Source organism: Notolabrus celidotus, chromosome 5 (genome assembly GCF_009762535.1).
Source record: "Notolabrus celidotus isolate fNotCel1 chromosome 5, fNotCel1.pri, whole genome shotgun sequence".
NCBI lineage: Eukaryota > Metazoa > Chordata > Actinopteri > Labriformes > Labridae > Notolabrus > Notolabrus celidotus.
In genome coordinates, this window is record NC_048276.1 from 39,475,542 (window position 1) to 39,500,221 (window position 24,680).

Consider the following 24,680-nt stretch of genomic DNA (forward strand, 5'->3'; position numbering starts at 1 on the left):
GGTGGTCGTCCGTTAAAATGTTCTACCAAAGAGAAACCTCACTTCAGCCCACACTATGTTGATGCTTAAATAAAAATGTGGAAGCTGGACGTCCGTTTCTCATCAGCACTAAGCTGCAGAGCCCCGCCGAGTTTGTATAAAGTGGAAAAAAGGATGATGCCTCCTCTTGAAACGATGATCTATGCAGCAGACCTGTTTACGCTGGTAATCTCCGAGCCCGGTGCAATCAAAACATCACTAATTTCACTGCTGATTGGAAACTGTGACATCTGTGTTTCTAACACACTTCAAGGGGGAGAGCTGCTTAAAGAGAAAAACTACAACTGGGAAGCATCCACTCCTCATAATCGCTCCTGTGATGAGAGGGTGACTTCATCCTGGTGCACTCGCATGTTTTGAAGATGAATATCCATAGTAGTGGAAACTTTCTGCAGTAAATATCATGGCTGTTGTGTTTCAGTCTGAACTCTGGTTGGCTGTTTGGCTCGAGGACTCTCTGGTTCTGCTACAAGTTAGAAAAGTGGCAGCAAAGTCACAGAAGGCTTTCTCTCCATCCTGTGGAGCTGCCCAGTGTCAAGCTCAAAAAAACCCTCCTGATTGATTCGACAGAGTCTGGACCACGCACAGTTCAAAAGCACTGCTCTGCTCCTCACTCAGCAAAAACAGGCCTCACATGCTAACGCCACTAGCTCGGCTTGATTGTGCCCGTACTGCACTGGATTGTCACTGGTTAAAGAGAAAAAGATGAGCCTCTTTAAATGTCTGTTAAACAGGTCCAAGCAGCGGAGAATCTTGTGTCTGTAAACTCTCTCTGTATATGAACACAGATTCTTTGGAATGTGACATGTTTCTATTTGTGTGAGTATCACCTGGTCTTCCGGTGGACATTGGTTGTATGCAGGAAGACAGTCCGTGTGGAGATTAAAAAAGCTGGACTGTATCAGCTGTCCTGTCATATGCTTTATTATCTTTACAAAAAGGACCACCACACCAAAGTAGAGCTAACACTCCCCTCTTTGATCTCATCTCTATACTCCAGCTCCATTCTGGTTTCTCAGGTCGCTTCTCAGACCGTAAACATCAGTACAATCCACCTAAGGCCCCAGCACTGAACGCTCAAGCACTTCAGTGAGCATGCAGTGCATTCTGTGTGTTAGTCTGTTAGAGCTGGAGTCAGAGTCAAATGGAGGATGGGACACACTGTCATTAATCACATGATGTTGGAAACGTGATGTGCTATTAAATAACCAAAAAAGAGTCAATCTCCAGTTAAGAGTCTTACATCACAGTGTTTGTTTGTTCATCCATCCATTACTTATATCGCTTATCCAGCATGGGGCCACAGGGGGCTGGAGCCTCTCCCAGCTGTCACTGGGCGAGAGGCCGTGTACACTCTGTGTTTCAATATGTTTATTAAGGAAAACAAGATCTCCACAATGCATTAAATTTTCATATAACGGTACAATTCAAAGGCCTGATCTCACAATCTACAGTATCACTGATTTGGATTATTCATTCCTTTTCATCAGGCAAAACTGTCTGCATCAGAGCATCAAGTTAACTGTTGAACAAGAACTTATCCCATCCTCACCCCTCCCTCAACCCTCCCAATCAGTGCTACCTGACAATGTAGACATCAAGTTGATTATATCAGCAAAAAAGGAGATCAGTGGGTGCCAAATGTTTTCAAATTCCTGATAATGTTTTTAAGAATAAATCTAATTCTCTCTAAATCAAGTGTTTCCGTCATCTCTGTTAACCACAGTTTGAGAGTAGGTGCTTCTTTCTTCTTCCAAATAGGAGGATCAGTTTGTTAGCAGTAAGCAGCCCATACGATAAAGGACATTGTTTAGAGACTTGAGATTCCTGAGCAGGACAAGTTGCCAGCCTATCACAGGGCAAACCTTTGACAACCAAACACACTCCGACCTTCCAGCAATCAAGAGTGACCAATTAACCTAAAGGGCATGTCTTCTGACTGCAGGGGAAGCCAGAGTGCCCTTAGGGAACCCAGCTCTAACCACTGCACCACACTGCAGCCCACATCTAGAGTCCACTTAGGAGAGCTCACACACTTGATGATGTAACAGTGGGACAGCATGAAAAGCACTCACACACCTACCAAGGACGTGCTGGAGTTTGTGAGTGTGGAGTTTGGGATTTAGCCATGAGCAGCACACGGAAAAGGAAGTCATTGCAGGAAGTCCTTTGCTGCTGACCGTTAGTTACATTGGAAGCCACCCAAACTTTGTCTGTAGCTCCCAGAGTCTGTAGTCTATACCACTGTGAAAGACTAAGACTTCAAAAACGTTGACATCCTCAAAGAGGCAAACTCTGGAACAGCACAGACATGCAAAAATAATAAAAACACATCAAAGACAAATATAGAAGATAATCCATAGCAGGTTTTACAAATATCGTCTCAGTCTGGCAGGCATCTGAAATGCATGTCAACAACAGCACCGACAACTGTGATGAGAGCCAATAGGTTACAGGATTGTTGAGACCTTGTTTTAAATCAGCACATGACTCCACATACTGTGAGTGAAATATGTCCCCACACTTGCCCATCCAGCCGAAGCCCTCTCCACCAAAAGGGTGTGATGTTGTTTTCCACCTCTGTCCTCCCGGAGAGCATCAGCCCTCCTGTTATGTTGGAATGACTATTTACGCTGCGGGGTGACCATCAGACAGGCCCTGGCCACAGACACACACCTCCTCGCCCTTCACACAGACACACACACTCCAAACGGGCTAAATAATCCCTCCACCTATTTGCACAGGAGAGATGAGGCCTCACCTTGAGGGCACTACTTAACTCCTCGAGTCACTCGTTGAGTAATCACAGCATTCTCCTACCTGCCCGCCTGCCTGCCTACTGCCTAATTACACAGACAGGCAGTGTGTGTGTGTGTGTGTGTGTGTGTGTGTGTGTGTGTGTGTGTGTGTGTGTGTGTGTGTGTGTGTGTGTGTGTGTGTGTCATGATTTAGCAATGCAGGCCTCCCAGGTAGACCATTACAGAGGCCAGTATTAACTATTATTATAACTTTGTGTGGACACAGTTGCATGCTGTAAGATGAGGCCTCGCTCTCATTGAGCCGATGCTGCAGACTAGTTGCCTTCACATCACAAATTCTAACTTTATTGTCCAGTTTGATTAGTAATGTGCAATTTTAAGAAAAGATTAAACTAAATTATTCCTACAGAAACTTCAAGAGCAGAACTGTTTCTAATTATCATAAGAGCCACACAACTTAATTAAATGAGTGCAATAAAGAGTGGTTCAGAATATAGTTTGAGTAAAGAGGTTTTAGCTAAATATTGATGCATATTTTAGACAAATGAATCTCAATGTTACCTGCTCGGAATCAAATCCAGCAGCCGACTTGAAGAAAAATCCAAACAGAGTCAGGATCTGAGTTTTGTGCAGTCAGGCCTGGTTATGGCGGATCACCTGTATGTGCAAACATTCATCGACATGTTCACTTTGGTATAGAGGTGACCCGGTGCGATCTAAAAAAAATGTAAAAGCTGACCTGAGCCTGGGGAAGAGAACCCTCTCTGTCTGCGTGATGCACCATGGGAAGGAGGTCTGTCCGTGTCCTGGAGGGAGGCCCGCAGCTCCGCTGTAATCCCTCCAGGATCCCTCTCTCAGAGCCGGGCTTTGCCTCGTGCGCGACTCTTTGCCGAGCTCAAAAGGAAAAGTGTAAGGGTGGGACACATTTCACACTTTCTCCAAAGTCTCAGGCCAAAAGAAGGAGCTCGTAGTCTGAAGTATGTGTGGCTGGAAGAGTCAGCTCTGCCACAGAGCAGTTTTCACATCAGGCCTGTAGTTTCTGTTTTTAAAGATCCAGTCTGCAGCACTGACGCTGATAACATGAACACTACACCTCCAGATGCTTTGAAATGTATTTGAAGCAATATTAATTCCATATGAATATTTGGTGCATAATTTGTGTTTTCTCCGTGTCAGTTATTTATCTTCTTCAGTGATCCTCTCAGCCTTCAGGTTTAAATCTTTAATCAGCTCGGGCGGCCTGCCGCTCTGCTACTTCGCCTTTTTAGGCCTTAGGTGGAACAGCACCCCGCGCACTGCTGGCTGAAGAGCTGACCCCGATCATCAGTTTATTTGCTCTGGCTCAAAGGTTTAAAGAAATGTTTTGTGTCGGTGTATTTTGTGTATTTGTTTCTTTATCCGCTTCTGCGCCACAGCGGCTCAAACACACACACATACACACACAAACCTCGAGGTTTTCATCTCTGCTCCGTTTTGTGTTTTGACGAATATATTCATTCTTTTCTAGGGTTTATGATATTTTATATTATTGTTAATACGTTCAAACTGATTTAGCAATATGAATTTAAGTCACAGCACAAATATAATAATTACAGTAAAATAATTTCAATTCATATTACACAAATAGCAAGAAAAAAGCGCTCCTTGGAACTGCTATGATTATAAGAAGTTGAACAATTCATTATTGTATTAACCATACATTAACAAGTACTACAGGATCAAATTATATCGGCCTATGTAATATTTTATTCTGAATCAATTCATTTTAGAAAAGTCATACATTAATTTTCTGGTGAATCTGATAGAATAATGCGTAAAGGCTTTCTGTGAGAGAAATACAGGCGCAATAAAGAAATGTACAGCAGACTGGGGATCAGAGGGGGATGTTTCCTGTGGCGAAAAACAAAATGAACCCGACGTTAAACTCTGTGACAAGGGTGATGAATAACATTTAAAATGTTTACATACATTAGTAACATTTTTTAGTATGTATCAGACGAATCTGTTTCACACAACGGACTGAGTAAGACGTCAGACCAGGACTGACACTGAACCATTCTTAAGCCCGGTACAGTTTACTGACCTGTGGAGCTTTTACTAAAGGGCTTTTATTTTCTTAAATTGCACACACAAAAGATGACTTATAATTACTTTGAAGCTCAAACGTGTAACAAGGAGCCTCTTTTGTTTTTATATAGAGGAGGAAGTACGAATAGGTTTCCATGAGAAAGGTTTTTAAATTATAATCTGAGCTCCAGAATGCGTTATTATGTTTTTAGATAGTTATTCTGCTCGTCACTGCCGCGGCGTGAGTTACATTTATTTTTTTAGATGGAAAACCGAAAGAAAAAACATTATGTATGTAAATGACGTCATGGTAGGAGAATATGATGTGGATTAAAAATGATTACGGTTGATTTTTCTGGAGCAGAGTGATGAAGAGGAGACTGAAGATGCATGGGGATAAAGAGGATGACAACTGGGGCGGTGGGAGATGGATAGCGACGGTGGTGATGGGGGAGAGGGGCGGTGTAGTGACGTCACCGCGAGGCGTGCTGCAGAGCGTCTGCGAAGAAAACCAAGGCAGCCGCAGAGACGCGACCAATGCGCTGATTACCGCGGACGCAGAGTTTACGCGCAGCCGACGTGTAAAGTGGATTTACTGAACACCTGCATGGAGAAACTCTGAGGCTTTATTCTTTTTTTCTCCTGTCGTCTTCCTCCGCTGGGAAGCAACTGGTGAGTCAAACACGCAGCTCGTGTCAGGTAGCTGGATTTTAGCTTTCAGGTCAGGGACACCGTCTGAAGGCTGGCTGGCATCGGGCTTTGAGCCTTTTACGCGTTAGCTGATGCAGAATCTAATCACATAAGCCTGTATTTTATATGATAGAGAAAATTAATGTTGACAAGCGCGTAGTGTATTAAGCAGTGCGTGTTGTGAGCTAACAGAGGTGCAGTGACCGTGGAGGCCGGAGAGTGGATGCAGTTTTACGCACAACTGCAGCAGCTTTTGAAGGGAAAATAACTGAGTCAGAGCTAATCTGGAAAACATCTTTGTCGGACAGAGGCAGCCTACCACAATATTTCAGTGTTAGTCGTGCATTAATCCCTGACTGAAGCTTTAATGCACCAAAATGAGCCTGAAGTGCAGGACTGCAGCATGAAGCGTGAGAACACGGAGAGCAGAGAGGAAATTTAGTGAGGACAGAGAACAGCAAAGAGATTCCTGTAGATAAGAGAAACTGTGTGTGTGTGTGTGTGTGTGTGTGTGTGTGTGTGTGTGTGTGTGTGTGTGTGTGTGTGTGTGTGTGTTTACACATACTGTCATGGCAAAGGTAACCTCTGAAGTTGTGTTAAAGATACAGAGGGCCTAAATCATGCAGAGCTGCGTAAAAGCGTTTCATATGAAAACAACATGACGGCTCAAAAATGAAGACTCATACAGGGGAAGCTCAGCACGCTGAGACAGTTATTCATAGTTTGGGCTTTATTGGAATTACCAAGCATAATCATCTCTTATTCTTAATCTTCATACAAATAAAAATCAGCAATTTAGAAAACATTGAAAAAATAACTGCAGATACGTATAAGACATTTTAGGGTGCAAATTATAACGGGAGTATTGTATTTGAATAAACTTTGCATCTCGTCATGTATCAGTCAGAATCGTTGAATTTAATTCTCACAACAGTTAGTTAAAAAGATAACATTTAAATTGTTTTCTCATGTTTTATGAAAGTATCTTCTGTTTTCCAGAAAACTGGAATGGAACTGAATCTGTCGAAGAACGGGATTTCATGTGGGGACCCAGGTGAGTCTTATTATATTCATACTGCCTTTGAGAAAATGTCAAATCCAGTTTTTCATTGTCTGATTTGCAAAACTAGAAACTATGTAAAGAGCGATTGATCTCCATCTTGCGCAATGTCAGGACTGCGTGTTCAAATTCTGCTTTATTACGCACATTTGTGTGGACTAGTGTTTATTAATGCGCGTGACATTTAGTATATACTGACATGGGGAAATATCAGGAGATGTAAAGCAAATATAACCGTGCGGAAACCAAATGAAAGCAGAGCTCGGTGGCAGTTACAGCTGCACATGAGGACTCTGCTTGGTCCTGTCTGTTTTCTGGTCATTATTTCCTGCTGCTGGGTTGTTTTCTAGTTTTAAAAACAAAGAGCGGTAAACAACAAACTGAGCGATGATATGCTCTGCTTAAAAGACCTAAAAAATATCCAACAAGTCGAATTTATGTCTTTGGTTTTTTTGCATAACACAAAATAACGACGGCTTTTTAAAACCTGGATCTAATCAGGGACCGAAGAGAGATGGTGAACTGGAGTGGAGAAAGTTAGAGAAATATTCGTCTGAATGGCTGCCATGCACGAGAGGTGGAAAAAAAGTTAAAATGAATTTTAAACGAACGAAAAATTATAATCAGCTGATGAAAGAACAGCTTCAGTTCAAATGTCAGATTATTCAAACAGTTCAGATAAACTTGAAAGGTCAAATGATAGAAAGACAAAATGTATGAGAACATTCAAGCTGTTAGAGTTTATTTATTACCCACACGTGTGATCAAGTTGTTTACTTTATATGGACGCATTTAAATCAGCATGTGTGTGACGTTTATCCTTCAGGAATAAATCCAGTGTTTATCAAATGTACCTTTAAGGATCATTCCTCCTCAGATATAAGTCCTTTATTTGTTTCTAAATGTGTGTGTCCTCATCACATCGCCGGCCTGTGAATCTGCAGTATGATGAGGCTCATTGAAGGAAACGGGACCGTTTTTGGTTTTGTTACGCAATAGTCTAAAACAGTCTCCCTGTGTTTTAAAGGCTGTTGTTGTTTTATTTACACCCGGCCCCTCTGGAGGGTCGTCCGTTGGTTGTCACGCGCAGGACAAACAGGCCTTGGACCGAGCAGAGAATCCGTCACCATGGAAACAATCAGCTCCGTCCGACTCCGGTTACCATCCGTGTCCTGTTACATCTCCGCTGCCGCTCTGCCACCCTTTAATTTTCTGAATGCTTTGTTTCTGGGTCCCTGGGTGGACTAGCTTGACTTTGCTCTGTTGCTTTACATGTATGAGAGAGAGAAAAACACACAGCGGGGCCGGATTTCTGCGTGTTTGGTGTGTGATTGACGGCGTTCACGGAGTTTATTTTCACTTCTTGGCGGAAAAATATGAATGTTTGCACTGCAGCTAGCCTTTAACCTGTCCTGCCGGATGGAAAGGCTTTTTAAGTCATCCATCACACGCAAGTGCCCTCCAAGAGCGGAGGAGGAGCGGGACGTGGGCCGGGATGCAGGCTGAGGAGGCTGGGTATTTAGATTACCACCATCTATCAGCCCAGAATATCAGCCGGAGAACTGACACAGGAAGGTCTCCATGTGCTGGAAACCCTGTAATATTCCTGTCTGCTAGTCAAGGGCCAGATTCCTGATAGTGGTGTCTTATGTTGATTTGATGCTGATTTCATGTTCATATTAAGTTTGGAAAGGCTCTTTTTTCAACATCGGCCTCCATGTTTTTGGGGTAACATCTCTCTTCCAAATCTTGACTTGACGTTAATAAGTAGCCCAGATCAGCGCACTCCTGATACCCACTAACCCCAAAGCAGAAGAGACTGATTTCCAGTTTCACAATCTGCATAGTAAATACCACCTGCTAACAGGATGTTATGAGTAGGTCCTCGAGGTCACTCCCGCACATCACGAGTGTCTAGGTCTCCTGCTGCAGGTGAATGTGTGCGTTTTATGCGCAAAACCTCTCCCTCAAGCCATTTTACGCGCTCAGAAGGAAGGCCGTGGGGTGGTTTTGGAGAGCGGTGTCCTGCGTAGTGTCACTTCAGAGAACTTTAATAGAGGGTCAAACTTGTTACAGGTCTCACATGTCTGCAACAGGCCACCATGATGCGCACTGGAGCTGGAGAGTCTAATAGGGACACGACTTTGCATTAAACAACTGCATTCAAATTCTAGCTGCTCCGATCGCTTCATTATGCAGAGTGAACACGGACTCACTTATGTGTAGCGAATATTAAAGAGCCTCCTGTAAACCCCAACACGTGAACGCAGAAAAAGGCCCCAAAGATAAAGATGGAAACAGTCAACGCGGTTTCTGGGACACATGTCTGTTGAAAAGGCCTTCAGGGGAGTTTTCCGGTCGGACGGGGATCTCATGACAGAAGTCTCTGACACACAAAGGCCCAAGACGCTCGAGACTGGCGCCGCTGACAGGCCGGGGCCCAGACGGAGAGGTCTGAGCTGGTGCGCGTTTTACCTGACACACATGTAGCCTAGGCACCGCGAGCAGGCAGGTCAGCTGGGCTCAGGTTGCAGGAGAGACTCGAAGCCAGTTAGCTGTACTTCAACTCTTTCTGAATTTGACCTCAGCTATGTTTTGGACTTTCTTTTAAAGTTAAAAACTTCACTTTTTATTTTCTAACTGGCGCCCAGATCTGGTTTTCCTCGATCTCGACGGATTTATTTTGTCGTTGTTAATGGACTTCTCTCATTCTATAATAATTATGCTCTTATTTATTAAGCACTATTCAATACAATTTTAACCACAAAAAATATATATTCAAAGAAAATATGCCTCGTTTACGAAACAGCGTGTTAAGTATACAAGCGAGTTCAGTCTTTTAACTTGTACAACAGACGACTTTAAACTTGTTTTATGAAGTTGACTAAAAACATGCGCACTGAAAACACACCTTGGACCACACAGAGATCCTTTTGGACAAACCGTAAGACCTAATGAGCAGATGTGCCCAAATGGAGTTGATAACTTGAAGACAAAGAAAGATGTATCTTTTTAATCAAAGAATAAAAACTGGTTTTAGATTAAAGCATAATGATGAACAAATCGGCCTCACCTGGTGCGACTCAAAGACTATTACACGTTTTTAGACAAAAAGAAAAAAGAAAATAATTGATGTAGCAGTTCCTGCATCACTACAAGATTCCATTACCCCAGTGCAGCATGCACTCAGATTAACAAATCAACATCTGGAGGAAGCTCTGCAGCTCTCCACACAAACGGAGAACCCGTTCCTTGATCTGCGCTGTGCGTCAGGCAATCAGAAATGACAGATTATAATCTGCGCAGAAAACTTTGATCTGCCCAGATTTTTTTTTATTTGAGTTGCATCTGAAAGACACCACAAAGTTTAATTGGTTGATCTGAAAATAGCCTTGATACTGTCTGACTCGGTGCACGGCCGCTCTGTCTACCCCTGGCTGACATTTGTGCGTCCGTCAGCGCCAACCTTCAGCAGCTGCACTGAAGTTATCTGTGGTCAGATCAAAAATAAAGGGATTTGTGCTGAAAGGTTTGGATGCTGCAGTTCAGTCTGACCCCTGAGCCATGTAGAGGAAGGTTAGATAATCTTGTATCTACTTTGATTCTAACCCGGTGGCTGTGAGGGCAGACAGATTTACTGCAGATTAATGTTCACTAATGTATTGAGAGGAAACCTTCACAGTGTTTGCTCTGCTTCAGAAAACAGTTCAGGTACAGTATTTGTTAAGTAACGAAAGCTGTGACCTGCCTGTTTTTATTAGCCCTGGCTGTTTATTTGTGGTGAAACAATGAGCTGATAGAGCGACAGTTTACAGTGCGGGTCATTCATACACACAATAATCTCCACATCATCGGGCACTTTTCACCGAGAGAACACAGAAACTGGGCAGGCCCGCGTTAGATGGCAAATGTTTATTCAGCTCAGTACATATCCGAGATATACATTGTGTGGGGTAGTCTGTGTGTGAGTGTGTGTGCGCACGCACGCTGTGTGTGTAAGTGCACCTAGTGGCACTGTACAAGTGAATTTCAAACATGCCTGCAGGAATAAATGGCCCATTTTACTTCCAGGCAGCACAGCGCTGCATTGCGCGCCCCCGAGGACTGAAAAAATAAATGGACACTGTAAAAAAATGTCTGTGTTGAATTTTCCAGGCTGATCCCGAGTCTTTAAAAGTCTTCCTTCGATGGAAATCCACTCTACGACCGTTTGCTCTGTTGTACGAACAGGCCATTGTTCTCAGCTCGGTCGCTTTTTACGCGATCTTTGCAAATAAATGTAAGAACTTTGATGATTTTCTTGAGTCAAAGCCAGCGAACCAATGAGTAACAGCACGGTTTTGCACTTGTTTGAGCTTGACGTCAAACTATCTTGTCTGGGTGGATCTTTTCTTGCAGCGGGCAGGCTCAGTGGGTGGGACTCGCTCATTTTGGGGAGGTTAGATGGGTGGGTCTGTTGTGTGAGCCGAAGCTCCCTCTCGGTCACAGCGGGCAGAGGCTGTTCCCTGCAGCGCAGAGAAGGAGAGCGCGCACAGGCTTGTCACTGAGGAGGAACAAGGAGCTCTTTACTCATTTTTCAAAATCTTCATTGAGTGTGGACGAGCAAGTTGTGGTGAAAACTCTCCCTGCGTGGCTCATGCTCCCATGTCGCGGTGTGTGTCTGGCAACGGGTGATTTTTTTTTGTTGTTGAGGAAAAAAGGTTTTGTGCACACCAGGATTCACCCCGATTCCTCATTGTACGCATCCTTCTCTTCAAGGTGGGATGAATTTGGACAGAGTCGCAGAGGCCGTGAGAGCACCGCAGCCCCGAGACGTGGGCCCCGCGTTTCATTTACCGAGAACTTCCAACAGCAGCCGAGAAACTTTAGAGAACTCAAGCAGCGAGTCTTCAGACACAGAGCTGGCAGGTACACAGTCAGAATGCTTTTAGTAGCTCGACTTTCTTTCGGGTGCACTTTATTTTACGTCTCTATGAGTGTACGGGAGGGTTACCAGAGGCAGGAAAAGGAGTCATCTTTTTGTTATTTCAAAGTCAGTGCTCGCTTATTCTCATACCAGAAGTCATTTCATTGCGTGTATTTTGGTGCCAGCTGTGCACGGACGAAACGCATCAAACCTGCTGAAATGCTGTAATGTGGATCGACATCAGCTTGAAGCTGAAAGCGCATTTATTAAAAGTAGAGGAAAATAGTCCCGCGTTGTTGCAGTTACACCCAATATTTTATTACGCTGCTGAAGCAAACACTTGGCAGGATACTGAGGTCTGTCAGGAGAAAATGTGCAGAGCAGCCCGGCCTGCTGTCAGTGGATGCATTAAAACAAAACCATAAATATTTGGCCCGCGTGCACTAATCTAAACTTAGAGACACAAGGTCGGTATTTACAATTCCTGTGAAGGATGTTTGTTCTTTAACTTTGCCACATTAGTGCTCTCATTGAACACCTTTCTCTGAACCATCTCACACGAAAAAGAAAAGAGGCACTCTGTCACTTTGTCTCCGTGTGTGTGTGTGTGTGTGTGTGTGTGTGTGTGTGTGTGTGTGTGTGTGTGTGTGTGTGTGTGTGTGTGTGTGTGTGTGTGTGTGTGTATGTGGCCAGTATTAGAAGCTGTTTTATGGCTTTAAGTTAGGTTTTATTTTGGCAAACACTCAGGAGACTTTTCCCCATTTCGTGATTAACCTTTGCACGTGCTGACCCTTCAGTTTAACGAGGCAATCTTGTTAGGACAAGAAGAATACAAGATAGCAGTTAGCAGATAAGAGTCGGCAGGCCTCGTCGTAAAGACAGTCATATTGATCTGTTAGCGCACTGCGAGGCAGATCTAAGTGTGTTTGAAAGAATCCATGTAATGTCCCGGACATGTTTGTAAATATTTGGCTTAATCTGTCACTCCTCCTCTGGTGCTTATTGTTTATGGGGAAAAAAAGTTTTTTACCCGAGTTATTTATGGCTCTGACTTTGCTTATTTTAAGAAGGTAGGCCTTTCTGCTGCTGTGGACCAAATTAATTAGTGCTAACCTTTAAAATAAAATGCAAAAGCCAGCAAAATAACGAACTTCTTCCATGAAAATAAAGTCTACTATTTGTTTATAAACCAGGATAATATTATTGCCCTAACATAGAGTCATTTCCTTCTGACATATGATCCACAGAGAAGGAGAGGAGCGCTGAACAAAGGAGCGATGACGGGAATGCGGACGATCCCAAGAAGAAGAAGCAGAGGCGGCAGCGGACTCACTTTACCAGCCAGCAGCTGCAGGAGCTTGAAGCAACTTTCCAGAGGAACCGCTACCCGGACATGAGCACCAGGGAGGAAATAGCCGTGTGGACGAACCTGACCGAGGCCAGAGTCCGGGTAAGAGGCCAACAGGCCGTGCGTGAAGTGAGCGGAAAGAGTGCGCAATGCGTGCGTAAAGAAGGAGTTTTCAAAAAAATAGAACAATCCTGTGTGGTAAAATTGATTAGCAATTTCCCCAAATGAATAAAGTAATTACAAGAGGTATCAACCTAATTAGTAATGTTATTTTAAACAATGTGGTAGAAAAAATGAAAATACAAAATATCGCACTCGTGAATTCTGAACTATATCATGAAAATGTAAAATTAATATTATAACTCACAAATTGGAATCAACTGCTGAATGTTACGGTCACATTGAGTATGATACGTGAACTAGATTTATGTCATAACGTCCACTGATTTCAATGCAAAACTGACACTGATTTACCTACAGGGGTATCTTTATTAGACAACCAGGATTCAAACACCAAATCTGTCTGAATACTTTATCCTTCATCTAGGCTACATTTTAATATTTGAAGCAGATTAAATATATTTTCCTACGTGTCACTTTTTCTCAAACGTTTCACTCCAACATGGTGGAGGTGAATGTCTGCGGTGACCTGAAACAATTCAGCAAAGAGTTTGATCAAATTCAGACACGATGCAGAGGGACAACACTCTGTCGTTAACAGATATGAAGTTGCAGTCATCCCTGACTGACAGCTACTGTGTTTCCCAAATCCCCCCATTTATAAATATGTGTAATCTTCAACACAGCGAACAACTCTGAGTCTATCAAAACTGCACATTTGAAGCAGGTAATATTTTATAAGAACCTAGCAGAGGGGAGCTGTCTGCAACTGTATTTGTTGGAACTGACATCCTTGTTAAGGGTGTATCCGCGCTGCTAATGGAGCCAATGGGGGATTCATCTGTTGATGACATCATCACTATTCTGGACCCTTATTTGTCCCCGCGGAGGAGACTGTTCATGCAGACAAATGTAGCTGGATCATTGAAAAAGGAACAACAGTACAGTTTTGTATTTATTCAGGGAGCGTAGATGAGAGTATGTGATTTAATTTGTAGTCAGAAGAGACGTTATGATTGTAAGAGGGCTGAGACGCAGCTGACGCATTAAGCTGATTTTTACACCAAGTGAGTATAGATTATGGATACATCACCACACACACACACACACACACACACACACACACACACACACACACACACACACACACACACACACACAAACACACACATAGGTTTTCATCAACGGCGAGTGGCGCCCTGCGGCCTGTCATGTTAAATCCTATCATATAAAAATGCAGGAAGTTATTTAGAGAACAGAGAAAAGGGGAAAGTCTGAGAATAAGGAGGATTCTGTTTTTGGAACTAAACCGTATAGCATCCAAAAAGAGTTTTGTGAGTAGTTGTGTGAAACGTTTTTACGCGCGCTCCATGGCACAGAGAAGTCTTTTTGATTGATGTCATTTTTCTGAGTTTTCAGTAACATGTTTGACATTGTGAAGTGTTTGGAGTTGACCCTCAGATGTCCCCTGTGTTTAATCAAGCTGACAGAGAGCCCGTAATCAGACGTGTCCACTTATTTTGAATATGACTTTAGATGGAGCCCATTTGCCTCAAGCCTATTTGTTGTTTCTTTGTATTTATAGCTAAGGTTATTGTTATTATATTTTTATTTTATTTTTTATTGTAGTTCTTATTCTTATTCCTATTCTTATGCCTTGTACAAAGAGAGCACAGTTTACTAAAGTCAAATTCCTTGTGTGCTCAAGCATACTTGGCGAATAAAGCTGATTCTGATTCTGATTCTGATTCTGATGAGTCAGCCGGGATAGTGTTTGTTTATTCATTTAGTTTTTATTTTATTGTAAACTAATATGACAACTGGTCCGGACTATTCAGTTGTATTTATGCTCGCCACAGGAAGCTAAAGATCACACGAGCAGAGGCGGTGCTTTGCCTGAAACGCAGCCCGTGTGTTTCAGCTCCTTCACATCACTCATGTCTCTGTGGACGGTGCGTCCGCAGCCCCCTGCTCTCTGCTCGGCTATAAATAGGCTGCGGGAACCGGCGGATGAGAGCACTTGTAAACTGTTTTTACTATGAATTAAAAATGACCCGCAGAGTGCAGACTGGTGGAGCTTTTAAATAAGAGGAGAGGAACTCGAGGATTCGTTCTTCTCTGTGAGGCTGAATCAAGCTTTGAATCCGTTCCTTTTAATTTAAGATTTCTGTTCTGAAACTGTGAAATATTTCACACACAATTATTTGTTCATTCCACATGAGGAAAAAATGATCGACGTTAACAAGTTAGTTAGAAACAAATATATAAGAAAATATTCTCTCATTATTTCAGTCATTTTAAACCGTTTGAATCAAAGAGAATTCATTTCACACTGTTTATTATCTCTCTAACTTACAGTAATTAAACTGCAACGTTTTTTCTTCAACAGTTTTGAATGTCTTGTGAAATATTAAATTAAAAACATCAATATTTTATGAAATATATATATATATTTTAATTTAACTTTATGTTTTATTTTTCTCTAAATATTTGTCCTTATAATATATTCTAATATAATAATATAATTCATGTTTCTGTTCTGACAGAGCAAATTTCACACATCTTAATTTAACAGTTATACAGTCTATAAACGACAAACACCCAGCACTGGGAAACACTCTGTACTTCAAATACAGACCACAAGAATCCTCCAGATGTTCCCCCATAAAGGGCCTAAAGAGCAGACAGACGGACAGACAGAAATAAGAAAGAAAGAAAGAAAGAAAGAAAGAAAGAAAGAAAGAAAGAAAGAAAGAAAGAAAGAAAGAAAGAAAGAGACTAGTAGTTTAATTTCATCTTCAGCTGAATTGTTCATTTTCCAATCTATTCCTGATCTTGAGGAAATGAAAAGAAGAGGGTGGCAGAAGTTTAGATTTTTGATGACTGTTGTTATTTTCATTTTATTTCAGAACTTCAAATCTGCATCCAGATTACTGAAGGCAAAAACAATTTAGACCAAGCTAGTTTCATGGGTTCATTAAAGAAAGAGAAGAGGCAGGATGAATCTCCTGCACAACACTGAAGGATTAGGAGCTGTCAAACAGGGGATAGGACTCCCTCTGAGAAAGTGTTATTTTCTCTTTTCAAAAGAAACTGTTTTTTTAGCATTTATAAATAGAAATATTTCAATTTGACCATGAGGTAAATAAACAGTGATGTGTGTTTTACAGACTGCTGTAAACAAACCTTTAGACATCTGAGAACATTAAACAGATGTGGTATCAAAGAGCTGTCCATCAATAATGCAAACTTCACCTTTATATATTAAATGTTCTGTTCAGGGTTTTAAAGGCGCCTCGACGTGATTTCAATTCAAGTGTTAACACAGTGTAAACGGAACTTGGACTGAAAACTAATGATCACTTATTTAGATGTTTGTTCGTTTTTAAAAGCGTACATGATGTCATATCTGAAGTGTTCTGCGGTATAACAGCAGCACACCCTGCAGGCACCAACACCACCTTTATTTCTGCACAGCTTTCGGCCAGAAGGTCCAGAAGGTCCAGAATGTTCTATTTAATGCAGTTGACTGTCCCTGCGTTACGCGAAATGAAACTGTGTATATGACTACATTATAATATAGATATAACAGTCATAGTGCGACACTCTGTTACCATTTAGTGTCTCTTATTTCATAACCACAAGTCAACCAAATAATTAGGGACACGTTTGGTGTATTTTGGTGCACCGTACCTCCTCAGTCCTGATCCCTAACTGTGCCTGTCTCCTGCAGGTCTGGTTCAAAAACCGGCGGGCCAAATGGAGGAAGCGCGAGCGGAACCAGCAGATGGACCTGTGCAAGAACAGCTACCTGCCGCAGTTCAGCGGCCTCATGCAGCCCTACGACGACATGTATCCGGCCTACACCTACAACAACTGGACCAACAAAGGCCTCACCCCCGCGCCCCTCTCCACCAAGAACTTCACCTTCTTCAACTCCATGAGCCCCCTCACCTCGCAGTCCATGTTCTCCGCTCCGAACTCCATCTCCTCCATGACTATGGCGTCCGGGATGGGACACTCAGCCGTGCCTGGTATGCCCACCCCGGGCCTCAACAACATCAGCAACCTGAACGGGATCGGCACTTCCGGGATCAACTCTGCTATGTCGTCCTCCGCGTGTCCGTACGGGCCTCCCGGCTCCCCGTACAGCGTTTACCGGGACACATGCAACTCGAGCCTGGCCACGCTCAGACTCAAATCCAAACAGCACCCGACCTTTGGATACAGCGGCCTGCAGAGTCCGGGATCGAGCCTGAACGCGTGTCAGTACAACAGCTGACGGGCCGGCTGTAATTCAACAGATCTGAATAAATCTATGTGAGACACGGACACGTGACAGAGCTCAAGGCGACCTGCGGATTGGGGAAAGATTCAGAGACAACGAACTGGATCAGTTGCAAACATCTTAAATGGATTATGCGGGTTTTATGTGTTTACCAGTGAACTTGCACAGCAATTCAAATGTCCAGATTTTTGGATTTTCTAATGATGAAGACGTGTTACATTGCTGCATTGTAAATATATAATGTAAATATATACAGGCTTAATGGGATGTTTTTTTGCTCTTTATGTGCTTGCTTACTTTTGAAGACCAGCCCGGAAGGAGGGGGCGGGGCATCCCTCGACCAAATCAATGATTAAAAAATATAATTGTCGAGCATATCACGAATCCAGACTCATAGGAGGAAAAAATATTTAGTCCATTCTGTAAATGTGTTATATTGCTTCTGTGTGCTTTCTATTTACCGTCTATGCGGGGTGCCAGCGGCCCCTCTGCCCCCTCTGCCCCCTCCCACTCAGAGACTTTTATTTTGAAATGTTTCTTGTTTGAATTAGAACAGCCCGCATGTTTAACTTGAGTGCATCGTGTTTTGTACGATAATGTAAGACTTTGTCAGACTAAACTGTATACAGAAAGGTGATTCAAAGTCCTCATGTGTTTATGGTAACATGTTTGTTTGAATAAACTCCAGGAAAAGAGACCTTTATTTTCGGTATATGTTACGGAGTGGCGCTGTGTTCATGTTCCTCAAGAAGAGGGGCAAAATAGATCATTCATCTGCAGACTGTTCAGATATATTCATCAAACTTCAAAAACTCAACCTTTAATTTATGAGACTCCACGTAGTCCTTGTCTGTTGCCTTATTTTATTTTAGAATTGTGTTTATGAATAATTGTAAACGCTGTTTCAACGCTAAAACACACCACGTGTACCCCTGGTGTGTTTTATGTATGTTTTTATGTTGCATATTCAAGCAGGTTTATGGAGATTTTATTTGATCAACATTCACCTAAAATCATAGCAGCACACTAACAGTCTTCAAAGTATACAAAGTATTCTTTATTGTCAAAAAACTGCAGTATGCAGTTACATGCGGAGTCCCACAGTCTGAAGGTTCACCAGGTAAAAATGTTCTCATTTACAAACATGACATCTTAATTGGTCTACATTCACGCGTGAACACGCTGTAAGCGCAGGTGCAGGTGTAAGCGTGGATCTCCTGAATCCAGCGGAAAGGGGAGCTGTACCTACATTTATGGCAGCTGTGTTGGTTTTTTTATGCTTTGAAGTTATGGATTTATTGTCGCAAAATGGGTAAAACACCTTAAACTTAACTGCTTCTAAAAATCTCGTGCTTCGTTGTCAGTGCAAACACCGGGAATTAAATCAATACCATATCTTGTTCCCTGACACCTGCAGAAATCCCCATATCTATATTACCCACCGTTCCGCTGATATTAGCGCGCAGCAGAATGCAGCGGAGGTGATGTTTGGACTGATAGTGCTCTCTGACGGAGCAGCTGGGTGTTAAGATCACACTTTGGACCATTTACACGAAACACAACATAAAAAATACGTTATGAAAAATGCATCAGTTCATGACTCCAGCAGAATTATTATTTGTATCATAAGATATTAATTCAAAACGTCATTTCCTCAAGTTAGAATGCTTTGTGTTCCTTACAGTGACTCAGTTAATGCATTTCTTACATTTCCAAACCTGTGATTAATAGAAACGTTAGTTCTTTTTGATTTTCATTTAGAAACTGTTCACAGGTTACTTCATTTTCAAAATTCATCGCGATGACATAACTGCTATATGCAGGGCTGGTAACAGTTAGTTTCTTTTGATGGCATGGCGATTTGTTTGTAACAAATAGTTATCAGGGGTAATGTAAAATGAATATCTGCTCTCGAACAATAACAGACTGTTCAATCTCCAATCAGAATTAAATACTTAGCACAGCCGTGCAATATATCTTTTAGAATATACCTGTTAAAGTCATATTATTATTATTATTATTATTATTATTATTATTATTATTATTATTATTATTATTATTATTTTACCTCAATAGTCTGAAGTGTGTATGTGAAACCTAAAAATGGCTGTTTGAAACATTCACCTCTACCGCTCCATCATATGTCTGACTATCAAAGGTTGATTGGGATTCTTAGGAGTTAAGATGCTAAGATGATGATTAATAATATTATACTCTATGATCCAGTGTTGGTCTACTCTGATGCTGAGTTCACCCTTGTTTGGGTGTTTTTGGTGCATTTATTTTTTTACAATGGTTCTGAAATATTCCTAGATATTTCACTGGAAACGAAGCATGTCCAATTTGAGGTTCCTTCTGGAGAAGTCCTTCAGTGGCTTTGAAATATTTCTTATAATATAATAATTTTCAATTCCAGTCTCTACAGGTTTTGATTGGACATTCTGTTTTTATTCTCGTTTCTAACAGTGAATCTACAAAAGTCCCTCTAACAGAAATAATGTACCTTAACATTATAGACCTTCTCATTGAATTATCATTGTTGTGTATTGGTAGGCAACAGTGAGTTATTTTGACACAGATCATTCAGACTCTAAATGAGTGGCTTCAACTTTACTGTAGTACAACCTATTTCACTGTAACACTCAGCGCAAACTAAGCGCTGCGGGTGTTCTATGAATGTATTTATATGTTATATGTTTTATGTTTCTATAAAATATCTCAAATATAACTTAAGCTCACAGTGAGTCAGTCACACGTTGTCATTTTTTAAATGTTGAAATTCAGTTTTTAAATGTTAGTTTACATGTTTGTCTGCAACTCCGAGAATGTTTTTAATGGCAAAACGATATCGATCAAATATTTAACTTTAGTGTGCCTGTGACGGTGAGTTTTTATGTAGGCCAACAGCTACATATGATAGGCTCTACGTTTATTTATTTATTTATATGTAAATATTTACATATTTATATGTAAATATAAATATTGCAGTTCAAACTATCATTAAAAAGATATTAGACATATTTTCTCAGTTCCCTCTCCGGCTGTCACTGGTCTGCTGAAGCTCTTGTCGCTGAGGTTCTTCATTCATAACAAGTCACAACAGTCACACCAACACCGCGCGCGGCCTCAAATTCTTTCCTTGGGCACGCCCGCGTTCATAGAAGACGTTTACTCAACGCGGGCATGCGCACTGTCTGTACTGTAACTGCGCTTTGATTTGGAAATGTTTGACGAGGGGCCAAACCGCACTGGAGGCGCGTGGTGATAGGGAACAAAAATAAAGCGCGTCGTAAATGTTTCCCATAATTCCAGTCTCCAGTTCTAAATAGGAGCGCGCAGCAACGTGCACGCGCCTGTTGCTGGGGGGCAAAGTTCAACACGTTGCTTTAAAGGTAAATATTTGAACCAGCTTTTCTCTTCCCCCTCCACGGAATTATGAGAGTGGAAAAGGGAACCATTGTGTAACACGTATGCTTTGCTGCTGGTGTGTTCAACAAGTCAGAAACACTTCTCTTCTTAAAGTTATTAACTGAAAACAATTAAAGGCGAGCTTGTGGTTGTGAGAGAAAGAGAGAGAGAGAGAGAGAGAGAGAGAGAGAGAGAGAGAGAAGGGGGCAGAGAGAGTAGGAGAGAGAGGGGCAAACTTCACAGGGAAAAAACTGTTTCAGAGAAGGACATCAAGCTGCAGAAGGTCAAAAAATGGGTGTCTGTTTTATCAACATAAGTATAACATGTAGCTTCTATTACATTAATTCATGTTTAGTGGTTAATCATTTTTAAATCATGTAGTTTTAACATGACATGCAAAATCCTTAAAACTACAAGATTGCTTTATGTTAACACAACCTAAAGGGTTTAGGTAGGAATCCCATCTGCAGTACCTCTCCAGAGCAGAAGGTGGCAGTAAACGTGCGACAGGCCCTATTCATCAGCCAAGGTTCGAGCTTCTGGCAAAGAAGAGCCATGACAGGAAGTTGGGAGAGATCCAGGCGGCAGAGTCCAATGCGGAAGTGCTAAAATCTGCAGTTCATCGAGGATCCACTTGAGACTGGCTCTGGAAGTACCAGAAACCACATATACACAAATTCAAAAAAGACGATCTGTACAGCAGAAATGAACATGTTTACAGCCTGGTTCAAAAGACGAGTGTAGTCTGGATAGCTAATTTCTCGATCGGCACACACTGGGTGATTTTTTTTCTAACGCGAAGATATTAAAGGTGACATATTACGCTCTTATTCAGCAATTTATAGAGGTCCCCAAAACATGTCTTTAAAGTTTATTGCTCAAAAAACACTTTGAAATCAGATTTTGGTCTGCCTGTAAACCCCTCTTTTTCAGCCCTGCTCAGAACACGCTGTTTTCTGTGTCTGTGCCTTTAAATGAGAATGAGCTCTCTGACCACGCCCCCTCAGGAAGTGGATGTGGCCTCGGCTGTCCAGCACGTTGATCTAATGTTTACATGTTGGCTGAATATACACAGCTGCTTACAGACCCGCGTTACTTCAACCCTCTGAATCTGATCCAGAATCTGATCCTGACGGTGAGGCGCCTGCAGCAGGACCTTTCTGAACCATTGGTCACTGATTTAGTGTTTCTTGTTGTTTTATTTGTCAGTATGTTGACGTGTGTCTTAGTACACAGCAACGAACATGTAGCTATGTGGCTATGCTAACTAGCGCTAGCACTTTTCCATGGAAAATAAAAATCATCCACACATCTTCAAATCTGCAGACGTGGGGAGTAAAACCGACCTTTGTGTTTATTAAGACAGCCTACAACTAGCATGCCTCCCTCCTAAGCTCCTTGTTAGCACACATGTGTGCAGGGAATGAAAAACTGAGGAGGGATTGAGTTTCATTTTATACAGTCTATGGGCTGAACAAGCTCCGAGCTCTGACTTCCGTTAAAGATATTGTTGTGACGTAACAAAAACACTGAAAACTGAAACGGCTGGTTTCAGCACACATTTATAGAAAGGTGGAGAAATCAAATCAGGGGCAGAATGGATTCTTTTCATTTTCAGGGGGTTTGCAGACATGCCAGGGAAACATATTTCAGGTAGAGAACCATTAAAAAGTTGATTTTGCATGATATGTCACCATAGACTGTATAAAATATGGACGTAGTATCCGTGACGTCACCCATCTGTTCCTGAGAGCTGTTTTGAAGCAAATCGACGGCAGCAGCCATATTGGTAATGCGGAACTCAACCAGGCAGAGTGTGACGTAGTGTGAGCCTCTTAGCCAATGGCTGTGTGTTCCCGACCGGGAGTCACGTCAGTCATGTCCTTATTTGGGCAAAACTCGTAATCCTAATATCTTCTGAACCGTCACGTTAGAAAAAAATTCACTCCCCGTACAGTGTGTGCCATTAGAGAGATTAGCTTCATAGGGCCAAGCTGTTTTTTGAACCAGGCTGTAAACATGTTTATTAATGCTGCAAAGATCGTCTTTTTCCCATTCATATCTATGTGGTTTCCGGTGTTTCTGCAGCCAGCCTCAAGCGGATTTTCGATGTATTGCAGTTTATATCACTTCCGCATTGGCTTCATCGTTTGAGACCGGAGTTTTCCGCTTGGCCAGAACGTCTAGAGCTCCCCCAGGTGACTGGCTGCAGTACAATTCTTAAGTCCCGCCTCCTCCACTGAAACAGATGGACAATGTGTCAAATAATAAAAAGATGGACAGCTGTTCAGACAAACGCAGTTTCTGCAGCATTTACAGAGCAGAGGAGGAACAGCGAGACAAAACATTACGAGTTGTTGAACTCTCCACGACTGTGAGTGTCTATTTCCAGTAAACACAGGAATCTGTTTGGCTGTGGACCGTCCTGACCTGAGGGATCTCGGATGTTTGATCTGGAAGTTAAATGTGTGTGTGTTGGTTAGTGAATCCCCCGGCTCCACCAGCCCACCATCACTTCTGTGCAAGCCTCGGCGGTATCTTGGCTTCACATCTCACAATGGGAGGTGATGGAACTGCATTGTCAACAGTCCAGGCTGCTGACTAGACAACCCCACCCCTCTGGTGTACCATATTGAGAAAACAAGCACTGTTAAACCGAGGCCTTTCCTCCACCATGAAAACAATGCTGCTCATTCTCTGTGTTTTCTGCTGCTGCTGCCACCACCAGGTCTCAACAGGTGATCCTTAAGCCCGCCTTGCACCTGCTCCATCCTGTAAACACAGCAAGGCCCTATTTTTAGATCTTAACCTGTAGTTTATTCAGAAGCACTACCTAGACTCTGTAATATAAAAAGACTGAGTCTGCAATCAAACAGTAGCTTCTGGGGTCTATTAGAGCAGCATCAGTCTCTATGATTGCATCTCTGTGTTAAGGCAGCTTCCAAACTCACATCACTATATAAAGACATCAGGTACTCAACAGTACTTTGCTACAAGTTTGCAGCATCATGGATGAATTTTTAGTCTTCCAGGAAACCATTGCTCTTGAACATCTTGTCTGCTTTAATTCTAACTGAGTGCAGACCTTTGAATGAATAAGAGCAGACTCACTCTGATAGATGACTTTTACATACAAGTATATCTACTTCATGTGTGTTTCAAGTCTCAGCAGGCCAACTTTAATGCAGCCCTCAATCAATTACTGTAATGGTTGCTAAGAGCAGAGGGAAAAAAAGTCCCAAATAATTCAGCATGCTATAAAAATGTTCTATTTGTATTAAATGTTGGTCCCCAGCAGCTGCAAGATGAAGTCCTGGGTGGGAAAATGAGCTCTTTTAGTTTGGAGGTTTTTAAATTCTCAAACCTGCAGAGAACAAAACCACCTTCACACTGAAGTGGACCAACAAGCTGAATCCTGAACTCCTGCTCATATTTGATTGCTTTTGGATTACTGTTGCCATGACACTCAACATCACAAACAGTGACTCAAGATGTTGCATGTTTGGCTTTTTGTCATTGAAAACACTCTTTGGGTTATTGCATCCACCCTCTCCAGTTTGTAACTGAACAGAGGTGACCAAACAGCTCACACCATGAAGACACTGCTCATGTTTTTGGGTCATGCGTCAAGAGCCACGGTGGTTCAGACAGACTATTATGGGTTACAAATGTTTGACAATGGCAACAGGTGAATGATACAACACTGATCCAAGCACCAAAAGACTTCTGATTACAGAACATATATGCTTTTATTTATATCTGAGAGGGTCACCTTGTATTCTTACAATGAATAAAGACACCGATTAGCACTTTCAATATTGGGAGGCAGGAATCTAAGAAGCTTCAATAGCAACTTTTTAGAGTCACTGACTATTTTACTAAAGTATGTCCATATACATATTTCAGGCTAGGCTACTGATTCCAAACATGGAAATCAAGAAACTGATCAGACCTTCTCCTCTTTCAAGAGGACAAAAAGTCTAATTATTCTCCAG

At 42.1% G+C, this 24,680-nt stretch overlaps 1 protein-coding gene and 1 long non-coding RNA gene across 7 annotated transcripts in view; one reads left to right on the top strand and one right to left on the bottom strand.

The window, feature by feature from the left end:
• The window catches only part of LOC117812283, an 18,158-nt gene extending 14,303 nt beyond the window's left edge, over positions 1–3,855 (bottom strand). Inside the window, exons 1-2 of the long non-coding RNA XR_004631179.1 lie at positions 3,538–3,855; positions 3,360–3,455 (exon numbers count right to left, since the gene is read on the bottom strand). This is a non-coding gene — a long non-coding RNA (uncharacterized LOC117812283). The remainder of the gene's footprint in view (positions 1–3,359; positions 3,456–3,537) is intronic.
• On the top strand, positions 3,445–17,974 carry pitx1 (paired-like homeodomain 1). Of its 6 annotated transcripts, none has more exons than XM_034682958.1 (4): positions 3,445–3,713; positions 6,555–6,609; positions 12,769–12,971; positions 16,723–17,974. In XM_034682958.1, the coding sequence occupies exons 2-4, from the start codon at positions 6,564–6,566 to the stop codon at positions 17,269–17,271; spliced, it is 798 nt and encodes a 265-aa protein (XP_034538849.1). In that variant the 5' UTR covers positions 3,445–3,713; positions 6,555–6,563; the 3' UTR covers positions 17,272–17,974. The 6 variants fall into 6 exon arrangements, with proteins under 6 accessions (XP_034538849.1, XP_034538850.1, XP_034538848.1 ...); XM_034682959.1 differs by having other exon boundaries at positions 3,445–3,707; XM_034682957.1 differs by lacking the exon at positions 3,445–3,713 and adding an exon at positions 5,402–5,537.
• Positions 17,975–24,680: the final 6,706 nt, after the last annotated feature.